The 16,464-nt window shown below is 40.6% G+C and overlaps 1 protein-coding gene across 1 annotated transcript in view; it reads left to right on the forward strand.

Moving 5' to 3' along the window:
- The first annotated feature begins 216 nt into the window (after positions 1–216).
- The window catches only part of Crkl (CRK like proto-oncogene, adaptor protein), a 32,303-nt gene continuing 16,055 nt past the window's right edge, over positions 217–16,464 (forward strand). The window contains exons 1-2 of the mRNA XM_047562033.1: positions 217–1,057; positions 12,385–12,850. Coding sequence (XP_047417989.1) covers positions 747–1,057; positions 12,385–12,850 — 777 coding nt within the window. The 5' untranslated portion in view covers positions 217–746. The remainder of the gene's footprint in view (positions 1,058–12,384; positions 12,851–16,464) is intronic.

Consider the following 16,464-nt stretch of genomic DNA (forward strand, 5'->3'; position numbering starts at 1 on the left):
GGGAGACTCGGCGGCGGCAGCGCCCCTGGTGGCGCACGGCGGCCCGGGAAGGGAGTGTCCGCGGTCAACGCCTCCTTAAGCCTCCTCCCGGAACGCGGGAGCGGGTGCTAGAAGCCCACGCCCCGACCTCCGCAACCGCGCTGCTGATTGGCTATGACGAGCGACGTCATGGGGAGGGCCCCGACGGCCGCTGGGAGCCGGGGTCCCGCGCGTGCGCAGACGGAGTGCGCTGAGACGAGGGGGAGGTGGCTGGTTGCTTCTCCCGCGTCCGCCATTTTGTTGCTGTGGCTATTGGGAACAGGCTGGGCAAAGCCTCACCAGAGGCGCGACGCTCCCTGGAGTCCTGTGCTTCGTGTGACGGCGGGGGTCAGTGCAGACCCGTGCGGCTACGGAGCCGGCGCTTTCCAGGTCTCGATCCACTGGAACCACCCCCGGTACGTCGGACAGCCCAAGAACCCCGGGGCGGCCTCCGCTGCTGTTCGACTTCGCCCACCCCGTACCCGGGCACTTCCCTGCATTCCCTGGGCCGGCTCTTTGCGTGAGGCGGCCCCGGAGCAGGCGGGCGGCGGCAGAGGATGCTGCGGGCCCGGAGCCGAGAGGCAGGTGCTTGTCCGGCCCTCTAAGCTCGCCTAGAGGTGTGCGGAGAGGCCCCTTTCTTGGCCTCAAAGCCGTCTGCCGGGCAAAGGCTTCCAGAGCAGGCGAGAGCAGCCATCGCCCCGACCCACCACAGAACCCGGCCCGGCACCATGTCCTCCGCCAGGTTTGACTCCTCAGACCGTTCTGCTTGGTACATGGGACCGGTGTCTCGCCAGGAGGCGCAGACCCGGCTCCAGGGTCAGCGCCACGGCATGTTCCTAGTCCGCGACTCCTCCACCTGCCCCGGGGACTATGTGCTGTCTGTATCCGAGAACTCGCGCGTCTCCCACTACATCATCAACTCCTTGCCTAATCGCCGTTTTAAGATCGGGGACCAGGAGTTTGACCATTTGCCGGCATTGCTGGAGTTCTACAAGATCCACTATCTGGACACCACCACCCTAATCGAGCCAGCTCCCAGGTACGCGAGCGCCTGGGGTTCCCGGGCGTGCAACCAGCCCAACTACTGAGGAGGGTTGAGAATGGTCTCTGTTGTAGAGTGTAGGGGGCGGGGGTGAATCCATTCTGAACCAGAGGGCGTTTAGGATCTGGGTCACTGGATAAGAGAGGATGCTTTTTAAACATTTAACAGTGGTTGCATAGTTCAAATGCAAGCTTTTTCCTTTTGTCTTGTCACTTTTGCTGTCTCTCATATAGAGAGCTTTTTTTGTTCGTTTGTTTTTAAATTACTCTATTCTGACTCGTAGACTTCTTTTGCGGCGTTATGTCTCCACCTCATCTCCCCGAAAATTTACATACAAGTCTTGCACACCATTCAGGGTTCTTGGACCCCAGGCGAGACCTCACAACTACAAGGTTAAGAAATGGACTACAACCTTTGAAACAGTTGTTTTATTGTTCAAAAACAAAAACCTTTAATTGAAATATCAGAACTATATATTGATGTTCTGATGCCAGGTTTGAAGGGCCAGATGACCTTTTTTACTGTACACTTAGAAAGAAACGAAAAGGTGCATTGGTTTCAGACAAGACATTTTTAGGAAAATTTGCATTTCCCCCTCCAAAGGTGAACCATTACTAGGGAGACATCGTTTTGATGAATTATCAAGATGGAATGGCACTTACCTTATTCTTGTACTAGTCCGATTTCATATATACTTCCTGTATTAAGTCTAACAGATTAATGTCTGTTTTACAGTTAAAGAACTCAGAGTGATACTATCAAGCATTCTTTTCCCAAGTAAAATATATTATTTGATTTGATTATATGCTTTTTTGGGGAGTATCTTATAAGTGAATTCTTTTATTTAAATTATACCAAACTTCAGTTGAAAAATTGCCCAGATTTTTCTTTTAATGAATTATTTTTGTGGTGCTGGGGATAAAATTCATGACCTGGCACATGCTACATAGGTCTTCTACCACTAAGATACATCTCCAGCCTAGAATTTTTAAATAAAAGTTATTTTCCTGTCCAGTTTCTTTCTTAAAGCTTTTTTTTTTTTTTTTTTTTTTTTTTTTTTTGTGGTGCTGGGGATTTGAACCCAGGGCCTTGTGCTTGCCAGGCAAGCACTCTACCACCTGAGCTATATCCTCAGCCCTTAAAGCATCTATTTAAAAAGGATTAATATATATTTTTCAGGGTGAGATGTTTCTGATTTTATAGATTTGCAAACAAGGTATTACTCTGAACTTTAAACCCTAGAAACTGCTATAATTAAGAGCACCTACTGGAAGCATATGTTTCTTTGGGAAAGAGATAAGGAAGAAAAACATGACAGTATGATGACTTCAAGATTAACTACTAATCTAAATGGACTTAAAAAAAAGGGGGGGGAGTAATTATAAGTCAAATTCTGATTAACAAAGACCAGGACACCAAGAATCAGATTGGTGAAATTTGGTGGTCCTAACAGTTTCTGGTAAGTGTAATCAACTTTGAGCACAATGTAATTCCTATATGAGGAGTTAGACCCAATGTAATGAGATTGGTAATATAATTTCAGGTCTTTATTAAGCCATGCTGTGTGCAAGGCATGTCTTACATTGAGGTGACAGATTCTAAATATTGCTGTTTCAAAAGTGAAGTAATGGCTTGATCCTCTTCTAGAAGGAGGAAAAGGAATATGCTACAGTGGCATCCCACTACCCACAAAACCAATATTCCCTGGAAACATGTCTTCTCAGATGCCAGATATAATTTTCTTTGTCATCTCTTAAGTGAAACTTTACAGGGCTGCCCACCTATTCTCTGTTAGCTATCCTTACCTCCTTATACCTTTGCTGGAGCTGTTGACTCCTCATTGCCTCACTCCACTTTATTTTCCATCTATTGAAATCCTACCTGTTGTTCCTAGTGTCATAAATAATAGGGCTTTTTCCTGATCCTCCTCAAATTCAGCTTTGTTTCTCCTATTCTGTGCCCTCTGCCCCAGGCATGTTGCTGTTTTTCATTTTCCCTAATAACTCTGAAGATGGTCAATTGAACCCCATCTGAATTTATTTTTGTACTGAATCATTGACATGCCACTTGGATGTCTGAAATTTAGGAATAGATTTAACATGTTAGCCTCTTAATATAAAGCTAGTGTGGTTAAGCTGGGCGTGGTGGTATACTCCTATTGTCTCAACTACTCCGGCAGCTGAGGTGGGAGGGTAGCTTGATCCCAGAGGTTTCCAGATGAGCTGGGGCAACATAACATTGCAAGATCCCTTATCTCTCTCTTTAATTCTCTTTTTCTTTTCTGGGGGGTATTGGAGATTGAACCCAGGGTCACTGTTCCACTCAGCTACATCCCCAACCCATTTTTTTTTTTTTTTTTTTGTTTTTTTTTTTGATACAGGGTCTTACTAAATGGCTCAGGCTGGCCTACACCTTTTAATCCTGCCTCTGAATAACTGGAATTACAGGTGTATACCACCACACCCAGCGAGACACTCAAAAATAAATAAATAAATAAAATTAAAATAAAGCTAGTGCTTAGTAGAGCCTTGGCCAAACAGAAAACTTAATGCAATGCTTCTTCATATCTCATACAGGATAAATTAAGTAGTTTTAACTTTTCAGGTATCAAAACAGCTTTTAAAGTCTGAGTTTCGTGCCCCTTGGGTAATAGTTTTTTCTTCATTTTGCTTTACTCAAGTTCATAACTATAAACATCTACCTGAGAAGCTAAGGACATCAGTTCATATTATTCTGGAGGCAGGGGTGTTGAACCACAGTCTCAGGAATGCTAGGTAAGACCTCTGCCACTAGACTAAAACCCCAGCCCTGAGGTTCATCTTTATATTTGTCTGTGGTATTATTGTATATTTAAAATTATTTAACCCCCTTATTAATTATTTTTGTATTTATTTATATAATCCTTATTGTATATTTTGAATTATTTTATCCCAAAAGTGTATCATTTTGGATAGCGTTTGTTGATTTTGAATGAACCTAAAATATTCTCTTTGTACACATTAGTGTAATTTTTTGTTGTTGATAAACAGAAATCCTGTGGTGATTTTCCCCTTCATTTTGGGCACAAACTTTTTTTTTGTTTGTTTGTTTTTTTGAGGGGGGCGGGTACTGGGGATTGAACCCAGGGTTTGTGCTTGCAAGACAAGCACTCTACCAACTGAGCTATATCCCCAGCCCCGGGCACAAACATTTTTAAGATTTTGTTTAGGGCCAGGCATGGTGCCATACTGTTGTAGTTCCTCTTGCTTGGTAGGCTAAGGCAGGAGGATAAGTAACTTGAGCCTGGGAGTTGAAGGCCAGTATGGGTAACCTAGACCCTGTCTCGAAAAAAAAAGATTAAGATGTAGTTGGTATTCATGTAGGCTCTAGTGTTTTTTAATATGGTCTATTTCCAGTCAGAATCAGAATATTTCAAAGGGTTTCTGGGTGAATTGCTTGGATATGAAATACATTTCTTCTGGTTTAGAAACTTGAACGTATGTTTTGTATAGCTTGTTTTGCTTATAAAATTTTCCAATTCTAAAGTATGTAGATAAATGCAAGCTAGGAAAAACAAATTGTGACAAAAATTTACCATTAAAAACTGAGGGAAGGCTAGGGTTGTAACTCAGTGGTAGAACACTCGCCTGGCACTGGGTTCAATCCTCAATACCACATAAAAATAGATAAATAAAATAAAGGTATTGTGTTCATTTACAACTAAAAAAATTAAAAAATAAACAAACAGGAAAATTGACCCTTTGAGAAAATCATGTTTTTTATTCAACAAACATTGACCATTACTTATACTTGGTAATACAGAACCAATGTTCAGTTGAACAGTCTTTCTCATGCTCTTGGGGGCTTTCTGGTTACCAAGATATTTGCAGGGGGCGTGGGTATGGGGATTGAACTCCGGGGCATTCAACCACTCAGGCACATCTCCAGTCCTATTTTGTATTTTATTTAGAGACAGGGTCTCATTGAGTTGCTTAGCACCTCATTTTTGCTGAGGCTGACTTTGAACTCACAATCCTCCTGTTTCAGCTTCCTGAACCTCTGGTATTACAGGCATGCACTAACTCACCTGGCTACCAGGCTTTTTTTAAAAGGTCATTTTCATGCATGGTCAAGTGGCTGTGAGGAAGAGAGTGTTTAGTCTAACTAAGAGCCTTTGAAGGGGTCCTCACGCTATAGAGCAGGCCCTTACCAAGTCTTTTCCCCATATACTCAGTTCTAAATATTTGAAAACGCAAATCTGAATTTTCATAATTGGGAATAGGAGAGAAGGTTTGCCAGTAATTTTGGTCAGTGTAGAATTTGGCACTGTTCATAAACTCCTTTGCATTTCTTTTGACCAGTGGTTTAAATCATCTTAATTTGATTCAGGTGAAATACAAGAACATTGCCATTATGCTGAGAATGGGAGTTCGTTCAGTTGTAGAGTTGTGTTCTGATTGCATGTAAAATACCGGAAGCTATTTGGTTTATGACATTTCTCTTGTTTAAGATTCAAATCCAGGGCTGGGGTTGTAGCTCAGTGGTAGAGAGCTTCACACACACACACACACACACACACACACACACACGTGTGAGGCACTGGGTTCCTCAGCACCACATAAAAATATATATTGTGCCCATCTACAACTAAAATATGTGTGTGTGTGTGTGTGTGTGTGTGTGTGTGTAAAGATTCCAATCCAGAGAATTTTTATGTAACAGTTTTTACTTTAAAAGCAGAGCATGATGGCTAACACCTGTAATCTCAGTACTTGGAAGGCTGAGGCAGAAGAATCACTTTGAGTAGTACGGGAGTTGGATGCTAGCCTAGGCAGCCATAGCAAGACCCAATCTCATTTATACACACACACACACACACACACACACACACACCTACATACATATATGTATATATATATATTTTTTTTTTTAAACTTTTATCTGAACTGTTGGACTAGATTATTTACAAGTGTCCTTAAGGCTAAAGTATTTTAGTTTTTTTAATAAGTAAATGGGACATTGTTTATTAGTGGGAGAAAAGATTATTCTGATCTAAGATCATAAAGAAATTAGCACCAGCACCAGCCCAGTTGCTTGCCTGGAATGATAGCTAAGCATGTGAGAATACCATGGAAGAATAGTAAGGTGAAGAGACTTGGAAGGTGCACCATGTGGCACACAATGGTTCTCCTTTTATGTATAACAAACTAAAGTTAGGTGTTTGGCATGCCTGAGCTTTTGTGATTTCAGAAGAAGATAGAAACCTACTGTGCACCAAAGTCCAAAATACACTTAAGGCATATGGGAGTAAACCATGGTTTTTCCTTTGAGAAACTAAATCTATTGAGAAAATTATAATAGAATGCCATAGTAGGGAGGTCAGCTTTGCCTAAGGGGTCAGGACAGGCTTGAAATAGCCTTTTCTAATTCAACTAATTCTGGAAAATAAGAACGAGTATATGAGGTGGAAGAGGCCTGCTGGGAAAGGCAGAGTTGTAATTAATGTGAGTGATGAACAGGAGGCTAGGCAGGAAGGATAAGCTTATTTGTAAAGAGCCTCCTCTGCCTTGTAAATGAGTTTAACAGTGAGAATCATCTAGGTTTCTAAAAAGCATTGTCATAATCAGCTTTACTCTGTGTGTGTGTCTGTGTGTCACGTGCTCACTCATCTGCCTGTACCTGGGGATCAGTTTTACTTTTTAAAAACTGCTATGGTTTGGAGCTGAGTAGGAGACAGTCTAGAGGATGGGGCTAATTAAGGACTGTTAACAGAGAGGGTCCATGAGAAACTGAACTAAGCTTAACTGTTCTGGGAATGTAGAAGTGGGAACTTACAACCTTTCTGGGATATTGTACATAGATGGTAAAAGAAGAGTATAACTTCATAGAGAATTGAGTAGTGGTGCCTTTGAGAGGAGGGAAGGGATTAGGGTGAGGGGATTGTTTTCAATAGGAAGAATGTTTTCTTGAGGAGCCTCAGGGAGCCAGATGTTACTTAGCAATCTGGTGGGTTTGTTACTGAAAAGAGAGATGGGGACTGAATATATAGATTTGGGAATGAGCTGAGGAGGAGGAGTGGTGGAAGGAGGTGGAGAGCCATTAGTGATGGCCTGAATGCTCAGAGAAGAAATGGAGGGGAACTGGGTATTAAATGCAACTAAGGTGACTGGGGATGTAGTTCAGTGATGGAGTATGTACTTAGCATGCAAGAGGCCCTGCATTCATTCCCTAGCACCCAAAATAGTAATAAAAAAAATTAAAGATAAATTCAGTGAATGAATGAATTCCTGAATGGTTACCTATGGCAGTTCATTACCTAAATACTTAGCCTTTTTGGAATTGATTGCTCTAGCAAGTGTTTTCAAGATTTTTTTAACTGAAATATTTCATACATATACAAATGTATGTGTATAATAAAACATCTTTATCATCCATGTATTCCTTTCCTTTTTTTTGGTACTGGGGATTGAACCCGTGGGCACTTAACCACTGAGCCACATCCAGCCCTTTTCTTTATTTTTTGTTTTGAGACAGGTTTTCGCTAAGCTGCTTAGACTTTCTTTGAATTTGAGATCCTCCTGCCTCCACCTCCAGAGTTGCTGGGATTACAGGCATGCATCACTGTGCCCAGCCCACATATTCCTTTTTGGTATACTGGGAATTGGATCTTTGGGCACTGTACCACTTAACTATATCCTCAAGTCCTTATTAAAATTAATTAATAAGTGTTGGGATCAAACCCAGGGCCTTGTGCACACTAGGCAAGTGCTCTACCATTGAGCAACATCCCCAATCTTTTTTTAATTTTATTTTTAGTTGTTGATGGACCTTTAATTAACTAATTAATTAATTAATATGCAGTGCTGAGGATTGAACTCAGGGCTTCATACATGCCAGGCAAGCGCTCTACGCACTGAACCACAACCCAGCTCCCCCAATCCTTTTTATTTCTTATTTTGAGGAAGGCTCTTTCTTGCTTGCTAAGTTGTTCAGGCTGACCTCAAACTTTCAATCCTCCTGCCTCAGCCTCCTGAGTCACTGGGATTATAGGTGTGTACCATCATGCCCAGTGGTTATTTTTTTTTAAATTGTTTTTGAAAAATAATATGTGGCAGAGACACCTGCAAAGCCTAAATTATGTACCATATGGTCCTTCACAGAAGTTTTGACCTTTGGTAAGCCGTGGCCAGCAGAGCTCTTGGTCTGTTCCTGTGAGAAACTGCAGTGTGCTTTGCAGTCTGTAGGGGGACCAGGAAAGGACCTTTTCAACCTTTGGGACTCTGATTTATTTCTAATGCAGAACCAAATACATAATATCTTCTCTAATGATTTTTTTTTTTTTTTTTTTTTTTTTGGGGTGCTGGGGATCGAACCCAGGGCCTTGTGCTTACAAGGCAAGCACTCTACCGACTGAGCTATCTCCCCAGCCCCTCTAATGAATTTTTCAACTTCAGAGTGGGGCTAGTTTTTAGGAGTTTTTTGTGAATCACCTCCTTACTTGGTTCTTCTGACCCTTAGCAAAAAACTTGAGTACCTCTGGATCCTGTTGATGTCTTTCATGATACCCATTAATTACACTAGGTGCTTTTCTTTTTCTTCCAACTCTCTATTGAATTATCTTTTTTTGGGTACTGAAGTTTGAACCCAGGGGCACTATACCTCAGCCCTTTTTATTTTGAGACAGGAGCTCACTAAGTTGCTGAGGCTAGCTTTGAACTTTTGATACTTCTGCCTCAGTCTTCTGAGTTGCTGGGTTTATAGGCATGCGCATGTGCACACAGCACTAAATTGTCTTTTGAGATCAAGAACTTGGTTCCAAGTCTTAGTACACAGTAGGACCAGTGATACCTCGGCAAATGGATTTTATTTTAATCCTCAATGAAGCTCTGTTATAGAAGTTCTGTTATAGAAATTATTTTTTGGGGTGGGAGAGGCTGGAATTTGAACCCAGGGGCACTCTACCACTCAGTTACATCTTCAGTCTTTGTTTTTTATTTGAGACAGGGTCTAACTAACTTGTTTAGGGCCTCACTAAGTTGTTGAGCCTGGCCTGGAACTTACCATCCTTTTACCTCAGCCTCCTTAGTCACTGGGATTATAGGCATGCACCACTGTGCCCTGCTGGTAGAACTGTTTTTGTGTGTTTTTTATTTCGTTTCTGACAGTGCGGGGGATTGAACCCAAGACCTTGTGCGTGCTAGGCTCTACCATATTTCTACCTATACAAATTAATTGTAATAAAATACCCTTGGATAGGTTCTGAGATAGAGCTGATTGTTCATTTAGTAAATTGTCTGCAATCTGTGGTACCCAACAGATTTCACAGAATCTCTATGACTCTTGAAATAGGAAGAGGGATGTGTTTTCAGGGGTGCCTGAATATGTGCATATGTGCTAGTTAGTCAGGAATTGTGGGAAATATTTCACACACATTTTGACAAACTCTCTTGCACCTGAGAGAAGTAGTTTGTCAGGTTGGGGTTTGTAAGTTCAGTGGTAGAGTGCTTGCCTTGTACATTTGAGGCACTGGGTTTGATCCTCAGCACCACATAAAAATAAAGATTGTGTCCATCTACAAAAAAAAATAAAAATAAAAAAAAAAAAAGTGAGGACTCTTGAACCAGACTGCCTGAGTGCAACTCTAACCTTTGCTTTGACTTTCTCATCTGTAAAATGGGGATAACTGTCTCCTAGGATTGCCATGAGGATTAAATTTAGTGTCTTCAAAGACTGCAAATAGTGGCTGACAGATAATAAATATTAACTCTTTATTACTATTGGTACTTCTACTGCTTGTGTTATCCATTTTTTGGATGGACTGATATTAAGCAATTAACCCTTGATTAATAAGAAACAAGGCCTTTGAGGTGCTTGCTTTAAAGAAAGATGGAAGTTTTGCTACATTGTGAAGGCTGCTTTTTGGAAAGCAATGTGATGATATGTACCAAGGACCATTAAAATTGGGGATTGGACTCATGGGTGCTTTGGATCCCATTCTTGTGGTTGTATGTGATGTGAAAAAAAGGTTCTTATAAAACAGAGAGAGAATTTGTGTGTTTGTATGCACATGACATGTAATTTGAACTACATCCCCAGTCCTTTTAATTTTTTTATTTTGAGACAGTGGCTCACTAAGTTACTGAACATCTTTAAAAAATTGCTTTGACTGGCCTCAAACTTGGGATTCTCCTGCCTCAGCCTCCCAATTTGATGGGACTTTCAGACATGTGCCTCCATGCCCACCACTGTTCTTGTTGTTTACATTTCTATTTTGGTGCCGATACCATGCTGTTTTTGTTATTATTGCTCTGTGGTACAGTTCAAGGTTTGGTGGTGTGATGCCTCCTGCTTCACTATTCTAACTAAGGATTGCCTTGGCTATTCTGGGTCTCTTATTTTTCCAAACGAATTTTATGATTGCTGTTCTGTTTCTATGAAGAATGTCATTGGGATTTTAATAAGAAATGCATTGAATCTGTATAACACTTTTTTAGTATGGCCGTTTTGACAATTCTGCCTATCCAAGAGCGTGGGAGGGCTTTCCATCTTCTAAGATCTTCAATTTCTTTCTGTAGTGTTCTGTAGTTTTCGTTATGGAGGTCTTTCACCTATTTTGTTAGATTGGTTCCCAAGTATTTTATTTTTTTGAGGCTACTGTGAATGGGATAGTTTTCCTAAATTCTCTTGCAGTGGATTCGTTGCTTACGTATAGAAATGCATTAGATTTATGGGTATAGATTTTATGTCCTGCTACTTTGCTGAATTCATTTATGAGTTTGTTCTTGTTGTTAATCTGGTAATTTGAGTTTCAGGAACCTGGGCTTTACAAAAAGCCTTTTATAGGGAAAATAATGCCCAGTACTGGGGGTATAGTTCAGTGTTAGAATGCCTGTTTAGCATGCCTGAGGATGTATGTGGGTTTGATCCCTAGCACCAAGGAAGAGAAATAAAAGGAAAGAAAGAATAAAATAATGTTCAAAATGGTTTATAATATTTATGGTTAAATAAGGAGAATTAGAAAAACTAAATATTCTCAGATGCATCACTGAGTAAGCCCACAGAATGAAATGTTACCTTGCCATAAAAGAGATCATGATGAAGACCAGAAATGTGTGGAGACATCTGTGCTGTGATATTAGGCAGAGAAATCACCACAGGTATATACAGGACTCTATTTTAAGAAGGCTGTAAACTGGGCCAGTTGGAATTTGGGAGCAGAGAACATGGAATGATAATTGAAGTTTCCTTGGGGCAGAAACTACACGTTTGTTTCTCTCTCTTGCCTCTCCTTGTCACCATTCCCCTTTGGGGGATGAAGTGGACAGTGCTGGTGATCAAACTCTTGTAGCACTCTTTGGAACTGAGCTACATTTCCAGCTGGGACTTTGCTTTTGTAGCTGTCTCTGGGAGTGCTTTCTGCAAGGCACTGAGCAAATAAATACATGTTGAATCTATAAGCAAAGTGAAGGTGGTGGTGCCTGTGGACTGATGCTTACCTGAGAGTTCATGCTTGTGAATTTGCAGTGAAACTTTGTTTTATTTTGTTGTTTGTGTCAGGTTTTCACTATGTGGACCAGCCTGGTCAAACTTGTAAGCTGAAGTGATCCTCCCATCTCAGCCTCCTATGTAGCTGGCACTACAGGTGTGCGACACCACACCTGGTACAAGTGTTTATTTTAAAGATTAGGTGATAATTCTTGTACAAGAAGGGATGTGTGGCTTACTTTTTTAATTTGGCAAGCATATAAATCCTTTTCTGGTTCTTATTTTCAGGAGGCAGAGGCCTTTGTCATCATCTTTTTGTGTGCCCAGGGAAGTGTGCAGGATGTGAGCCATTAGATTAGGGCTGGGTGGAAGAGTTTGTAATGGTTGTGACAGGGTTCAAAGGAAGCCAGCTACCATACTTGAGATTTTAAAAATAAATTTAGATCAGGTTATCTGTATGTAAAATAAAAGGCTCTTTTTTTTTTTACTTTTAAAATTTGTTCCTTTTAGATAGAGATGACAGTAAAGTGTATTTTGACATATTATACATACATGGAGTATAACTTATTCTAATTAGGTTTCCATTCTTGTGGTTGTACATGATGTGAATAAAAGGTTCTTATAAAACAGAGATTGTGTGTGTGTGTATGCACATGACATGTAATTTGGAAAGCCATATTCAGGATATTAACTTTTGTTACAATAAAGACTGAAGAAAGTACAATATGACAGAATCTTCTTAACTACTGTGACTACAGAGGGAGATACTTATAACAGAGAAGAGTGGCTTATTAAATGTGACTGATACTAGTATAGAGTAAGATTTTACTCTACAGTGATTTTTTTCTCTCTGTCTTAAGGTATCCAAGCCCACCAGTGGGATCTGTCTCAGCTCCCAACTTGCCTACAGCAGAAGAAAATATGGAATATGTACGGACTCTCTATGATTTTCCTGGGAATGATGCTGAAGACCTGCCCTTTAAAAAGGGTGAGATCCTGGTGATAATAGAAAAGCCTGAAGAACAGTGGTGGAGTGCCCGGAACAAGGATGGCCGAGTTGGGATGATTCCTGTCCCTTATGTTGAAAAGCTGGTGAGGTCCTCACCTCATGGAAAACATGGAAATAGGAATTCCAACAGTTATGGCATCCCAGAACCTGCTCACGCATATGCTCAACCTCAGACCACAACTCCTCTACCTGCAGTTTCCAGTACTCCTGGAGCAGCAATCAACCCTTTGCCATCCACACAGAATGGACCTGTCTTTGCAAAAGCAATCCAGAAAAGAGTACCCTGTGCTTATGACAAGACTGCTTTGGCATTAGAGGTAAAATATATTAAGATTGACGTTGTGGGTCCTTTGACGTTGGTTTTTTATTTTTAGTGGTTGGGTTTTTCGTTGTTGTTGTTTTTGTTTTTTATGTATGTTAAACCCGGGATTTAACGTACCCTGATATGAGCCATATCCCAGCCCATTTTATTTTTTATTTTGAGACAGGGTCTTGTTAAATTGCTGACTTTGAATTTGTGATCCTCCTGCCTCAGCCTCTGGAGCCATTGGAATTACAGGTGTGCACCACTGCACCTGTTTTAATTTAGATTCTTGAAAGTAATGACTGCTCATTTAAGATTATATTCATGAAAATTAGAGAACTGGGTGATTTTTTTGGGAGATGTGCTGTTAGTATTTCTCACTGATTCCTTTTTTTGTGTGTGTGTGGTGCTGGGGATTTGAACCCAGGGCCTTGTGCTTGCGAGGCAAGCACTCTACCAACTGAGCTATATCCCCAGTCCATCTCCTGGAATCTTAACCTGCTTGCTCTTTTTTCCTGTTTCTAAATCTTCATAGATTTAGTCTCAACAGTAGCTGGTTCTCTCTCTTTCTCTCTCTTTTTTTTTTTTTTTTTTTGGTTGTTGATGGATCTTTTATTTTATTTTTTTATTTATATGTTTTGGTGAGGATCAAACCCAGGGCCCCACACGTGCCAGGCAAGCACTCTACCACTGAGCCACAATTCCAACCCTATTTCGCATTTTATTTAGAGACAGGATCTCACTGAGTTTCTTAGTGCCTTGCTGTTGCGGAGGCTGTCTTTGAACTTCAATCCTCCTGCCTCAGCCTTCTGAGCCGCTGGTATTGTAGGCATGTACCGCCACGCCTGGCTATTTTTCTTTGCATTAAGGAAATTTGATAATCATATAAACCCCCATTACCTAGAAGCAAAATCAGCACACACATTCATAGCCACTTGAGTGGGTCAATATTTCTAACATTGGGCTAGATGCAATGGTGCTTTGCTATAATCCCAGTGATTTGGAAGACTGAAGCAGGAGAATTACAAGTTCAAGACCAGTCTCAGCAATTTAGCAAGACCCTAAGAAACTTAGTGAGAACCTATCTCAAAATAAAAAATAAAAAGGGCTGAGGACTTACTCAGTGGTAAAAGCACACCTGGGTTCAGTTGAGAAATATGGATAAATCTCTTAGATTCTGTCTTCAGTTAGGCAGCAGGAATGGTTTTAAAATATCAGTTAATATCAGGTCTGGGGATGTAGCTTAGTGATAAGAGTACTTGCCTAGCATGTGTTTGGGGGTTCAATCCCTAGCACTGCAAAAACTAAAATATATCAGTCCTAAATATATCAGTTCTTGCTTATTATAGATTTTATAATTTATAGCAGGAACTAGAACTTGAACATTTTAATTACTGAGTGACTTTCTAAGTAAACATTAACTGCTATTTATTTATTTGCTTATTTATGGTGTTCGGGACTGAGTCTGGGGTCACACACAAGAAGTAGTCCACCACTGAGTACGCCCACATTAACTACTTTTTCAAAAAGACTTCTAACTGGGTGTGGTGGTACATGCCTATAAACCCAGTGATTTGGGAGACTGAGAAAGGAGGATCACAAATTCAAGGCCACTCTCAGCAACTTAGTGAGGCCCTGTCTCAGAATACAAAATAAAAAGGTATGGGAATGTAACTCAGTGGTAAAGTGCCCTGGGTTCAGTCTCCAGTATCAAAAAGATTAAAAAGTAATAAAAAAGACTTCTGCAGCAGTGGCACATGCCTGTAATCCCAGCAACTCCCGAGGCTAAAGCAGTAGACTTCCAAGTTGGAGGCCAGCCTGGTAAACTTAGCAAGACCCTGTCTTAAAGTAAAAAGGGACTATGGATGTAGTTCAGTGATAGCCCCTGGGTTCCATGCTCAGTACCACAAAAAACAAAGGGGTGGGGGGTGGGCCTAGGTCTTTCATTTATTGTTTACCTGGGGGAGATCACTGTATCTCTGAGTTTCTTGACCTTTACAGGTAAAATGCAAATTACAAAAAAATTAAATAAAATAATATGTGCAAATTGCTTTTATTGCTATTCTCAGTAGGCTGTTGTGAAGATCACATAAAATGATGCTTGTGAAAATGCTGTTTAAACCACAAAGTGCTATTGCTCTTCTTTAGCATTGTCAAACTGCATATGTGTTAGAGAAATAGATTGTTAGTAACTATACCCTTTGTATCACCTGAAGGTCAAAATAGGGGAGGATTGAGAGAGCCCTGGTGCATCACAATAGGGTGATGTAATGGAGCCAGTTGCTTCAAGAAAGCAAAACTTAAACCACAATACAGCCTACACACAGAAAAAGTTAGCTTTAATTTGTTTCATGTATATTTTTCCATTGGTGGTCCTCAGTTTTCTGTGGACCAGAAGTAATGTCTGAATGAACTATACCTGAAACTTTGTTTCAGGATGGTGATTACAACTCTCTCATGTTGACTGTAAGGAAAGAACAAGCACCTGAGGGCTTGCAACAGGGATCAGAGACTGGAAAGGATCCAGATGCTTATATACTTCACAGAAGAACAAGAAAGAATCCAGAATAAGCTGCTTCCACACATAGATAATCCTATCTGAGCAGACCTTCTTCAACTTTCTTAAGACTACATAGACCTATCTCTGGCCTGGTCCACATTTCATTACCTTTGAATAAATGGATGCACTTGGCTCTTAATACCTTCCAGTTTGCTTTGTGGTTTCAGCTTTTTGAGGCATGAATGAATTCTCATCTCAGCATGGGATTCATAGTAGGTGTGACTTGTGTGTTAGACTGCTGATTGTTGGCATACCAGGATGAGAATCTTGAGGTTTGAGGTGCTCAGTCAGAATTTTATGCATTTTAGACACCGGTATCTACTGTATGGGTGTGTTCCTTGGAGTGTGTACAAGGGAGTTATAGGGAGGAAACCAGGTATTGTCAAGGTCTAAACCTTGATGAGGGGATAGGTAGTAGGTACCTAAGAGGCCCAGGAGTGAGAGCCTAGTTAATAGTGTATATTTTAAGATAACCCACATATTTGGCCATTACGCAGCTCTTCTAGTCTCTAAAACCCCAGAGGTCAGTCTCCACACCTGTCTCCTCATGAAATTAACTTAATCATCCAAGCTTTATAACGGGCCATAGTGTTTCACTGAGTATAAGTAGAACCCAAGAAATACCCTTTGCTACACTTCACTTAGTGGTATTTCTCTGTGTATTTAAATGAGACTTGGCTGTAACATAAATGTTTCTATGATTATGTTATCTTCTAAAACTATCAGGATAGTGATGTCTGTCTAATCCTGTTTAAAACAACTCTTGGGACTGATGCAATTAGGTTACCAGGAAAAGTATTAAAATGAAAATGAGAAACAGTGACAGAGTAGAACAAAATGTGCCAGTAATTGAAGTTTCCTTATTCCCCTTGATAGTATTTGCAGAGGAGGAGGATGACTTAGGTGAACTGTAGTCCTTGAATTATTTCACAAGGTTTTTTTTGTTTTGTTTTATTCTGTTTTTCATAAACCTTGATTCTTGTAAAAATCTTCCTTCAAGTAGAGAAATTTAAAAACTGATCTATGTTTAGCCATTTTCCCTTTCTTTCTTTTTTTTTTTTTTTTTT

This window comes from Sciurus carolinensis, chromosome 8, assembly GCF_902686445.1.
Source record: "Sciurus carolinensis chromosome 8, mSciCar1.2, whole genome shotgun sequence".
Classification (NCBI taxonomy): domain Eukaryota; kingdom Metazoa; phylum Chordata; class Mammalia; order Rodentia; family Sciuridae; genus Sciurus; species Sciurus carolinensis.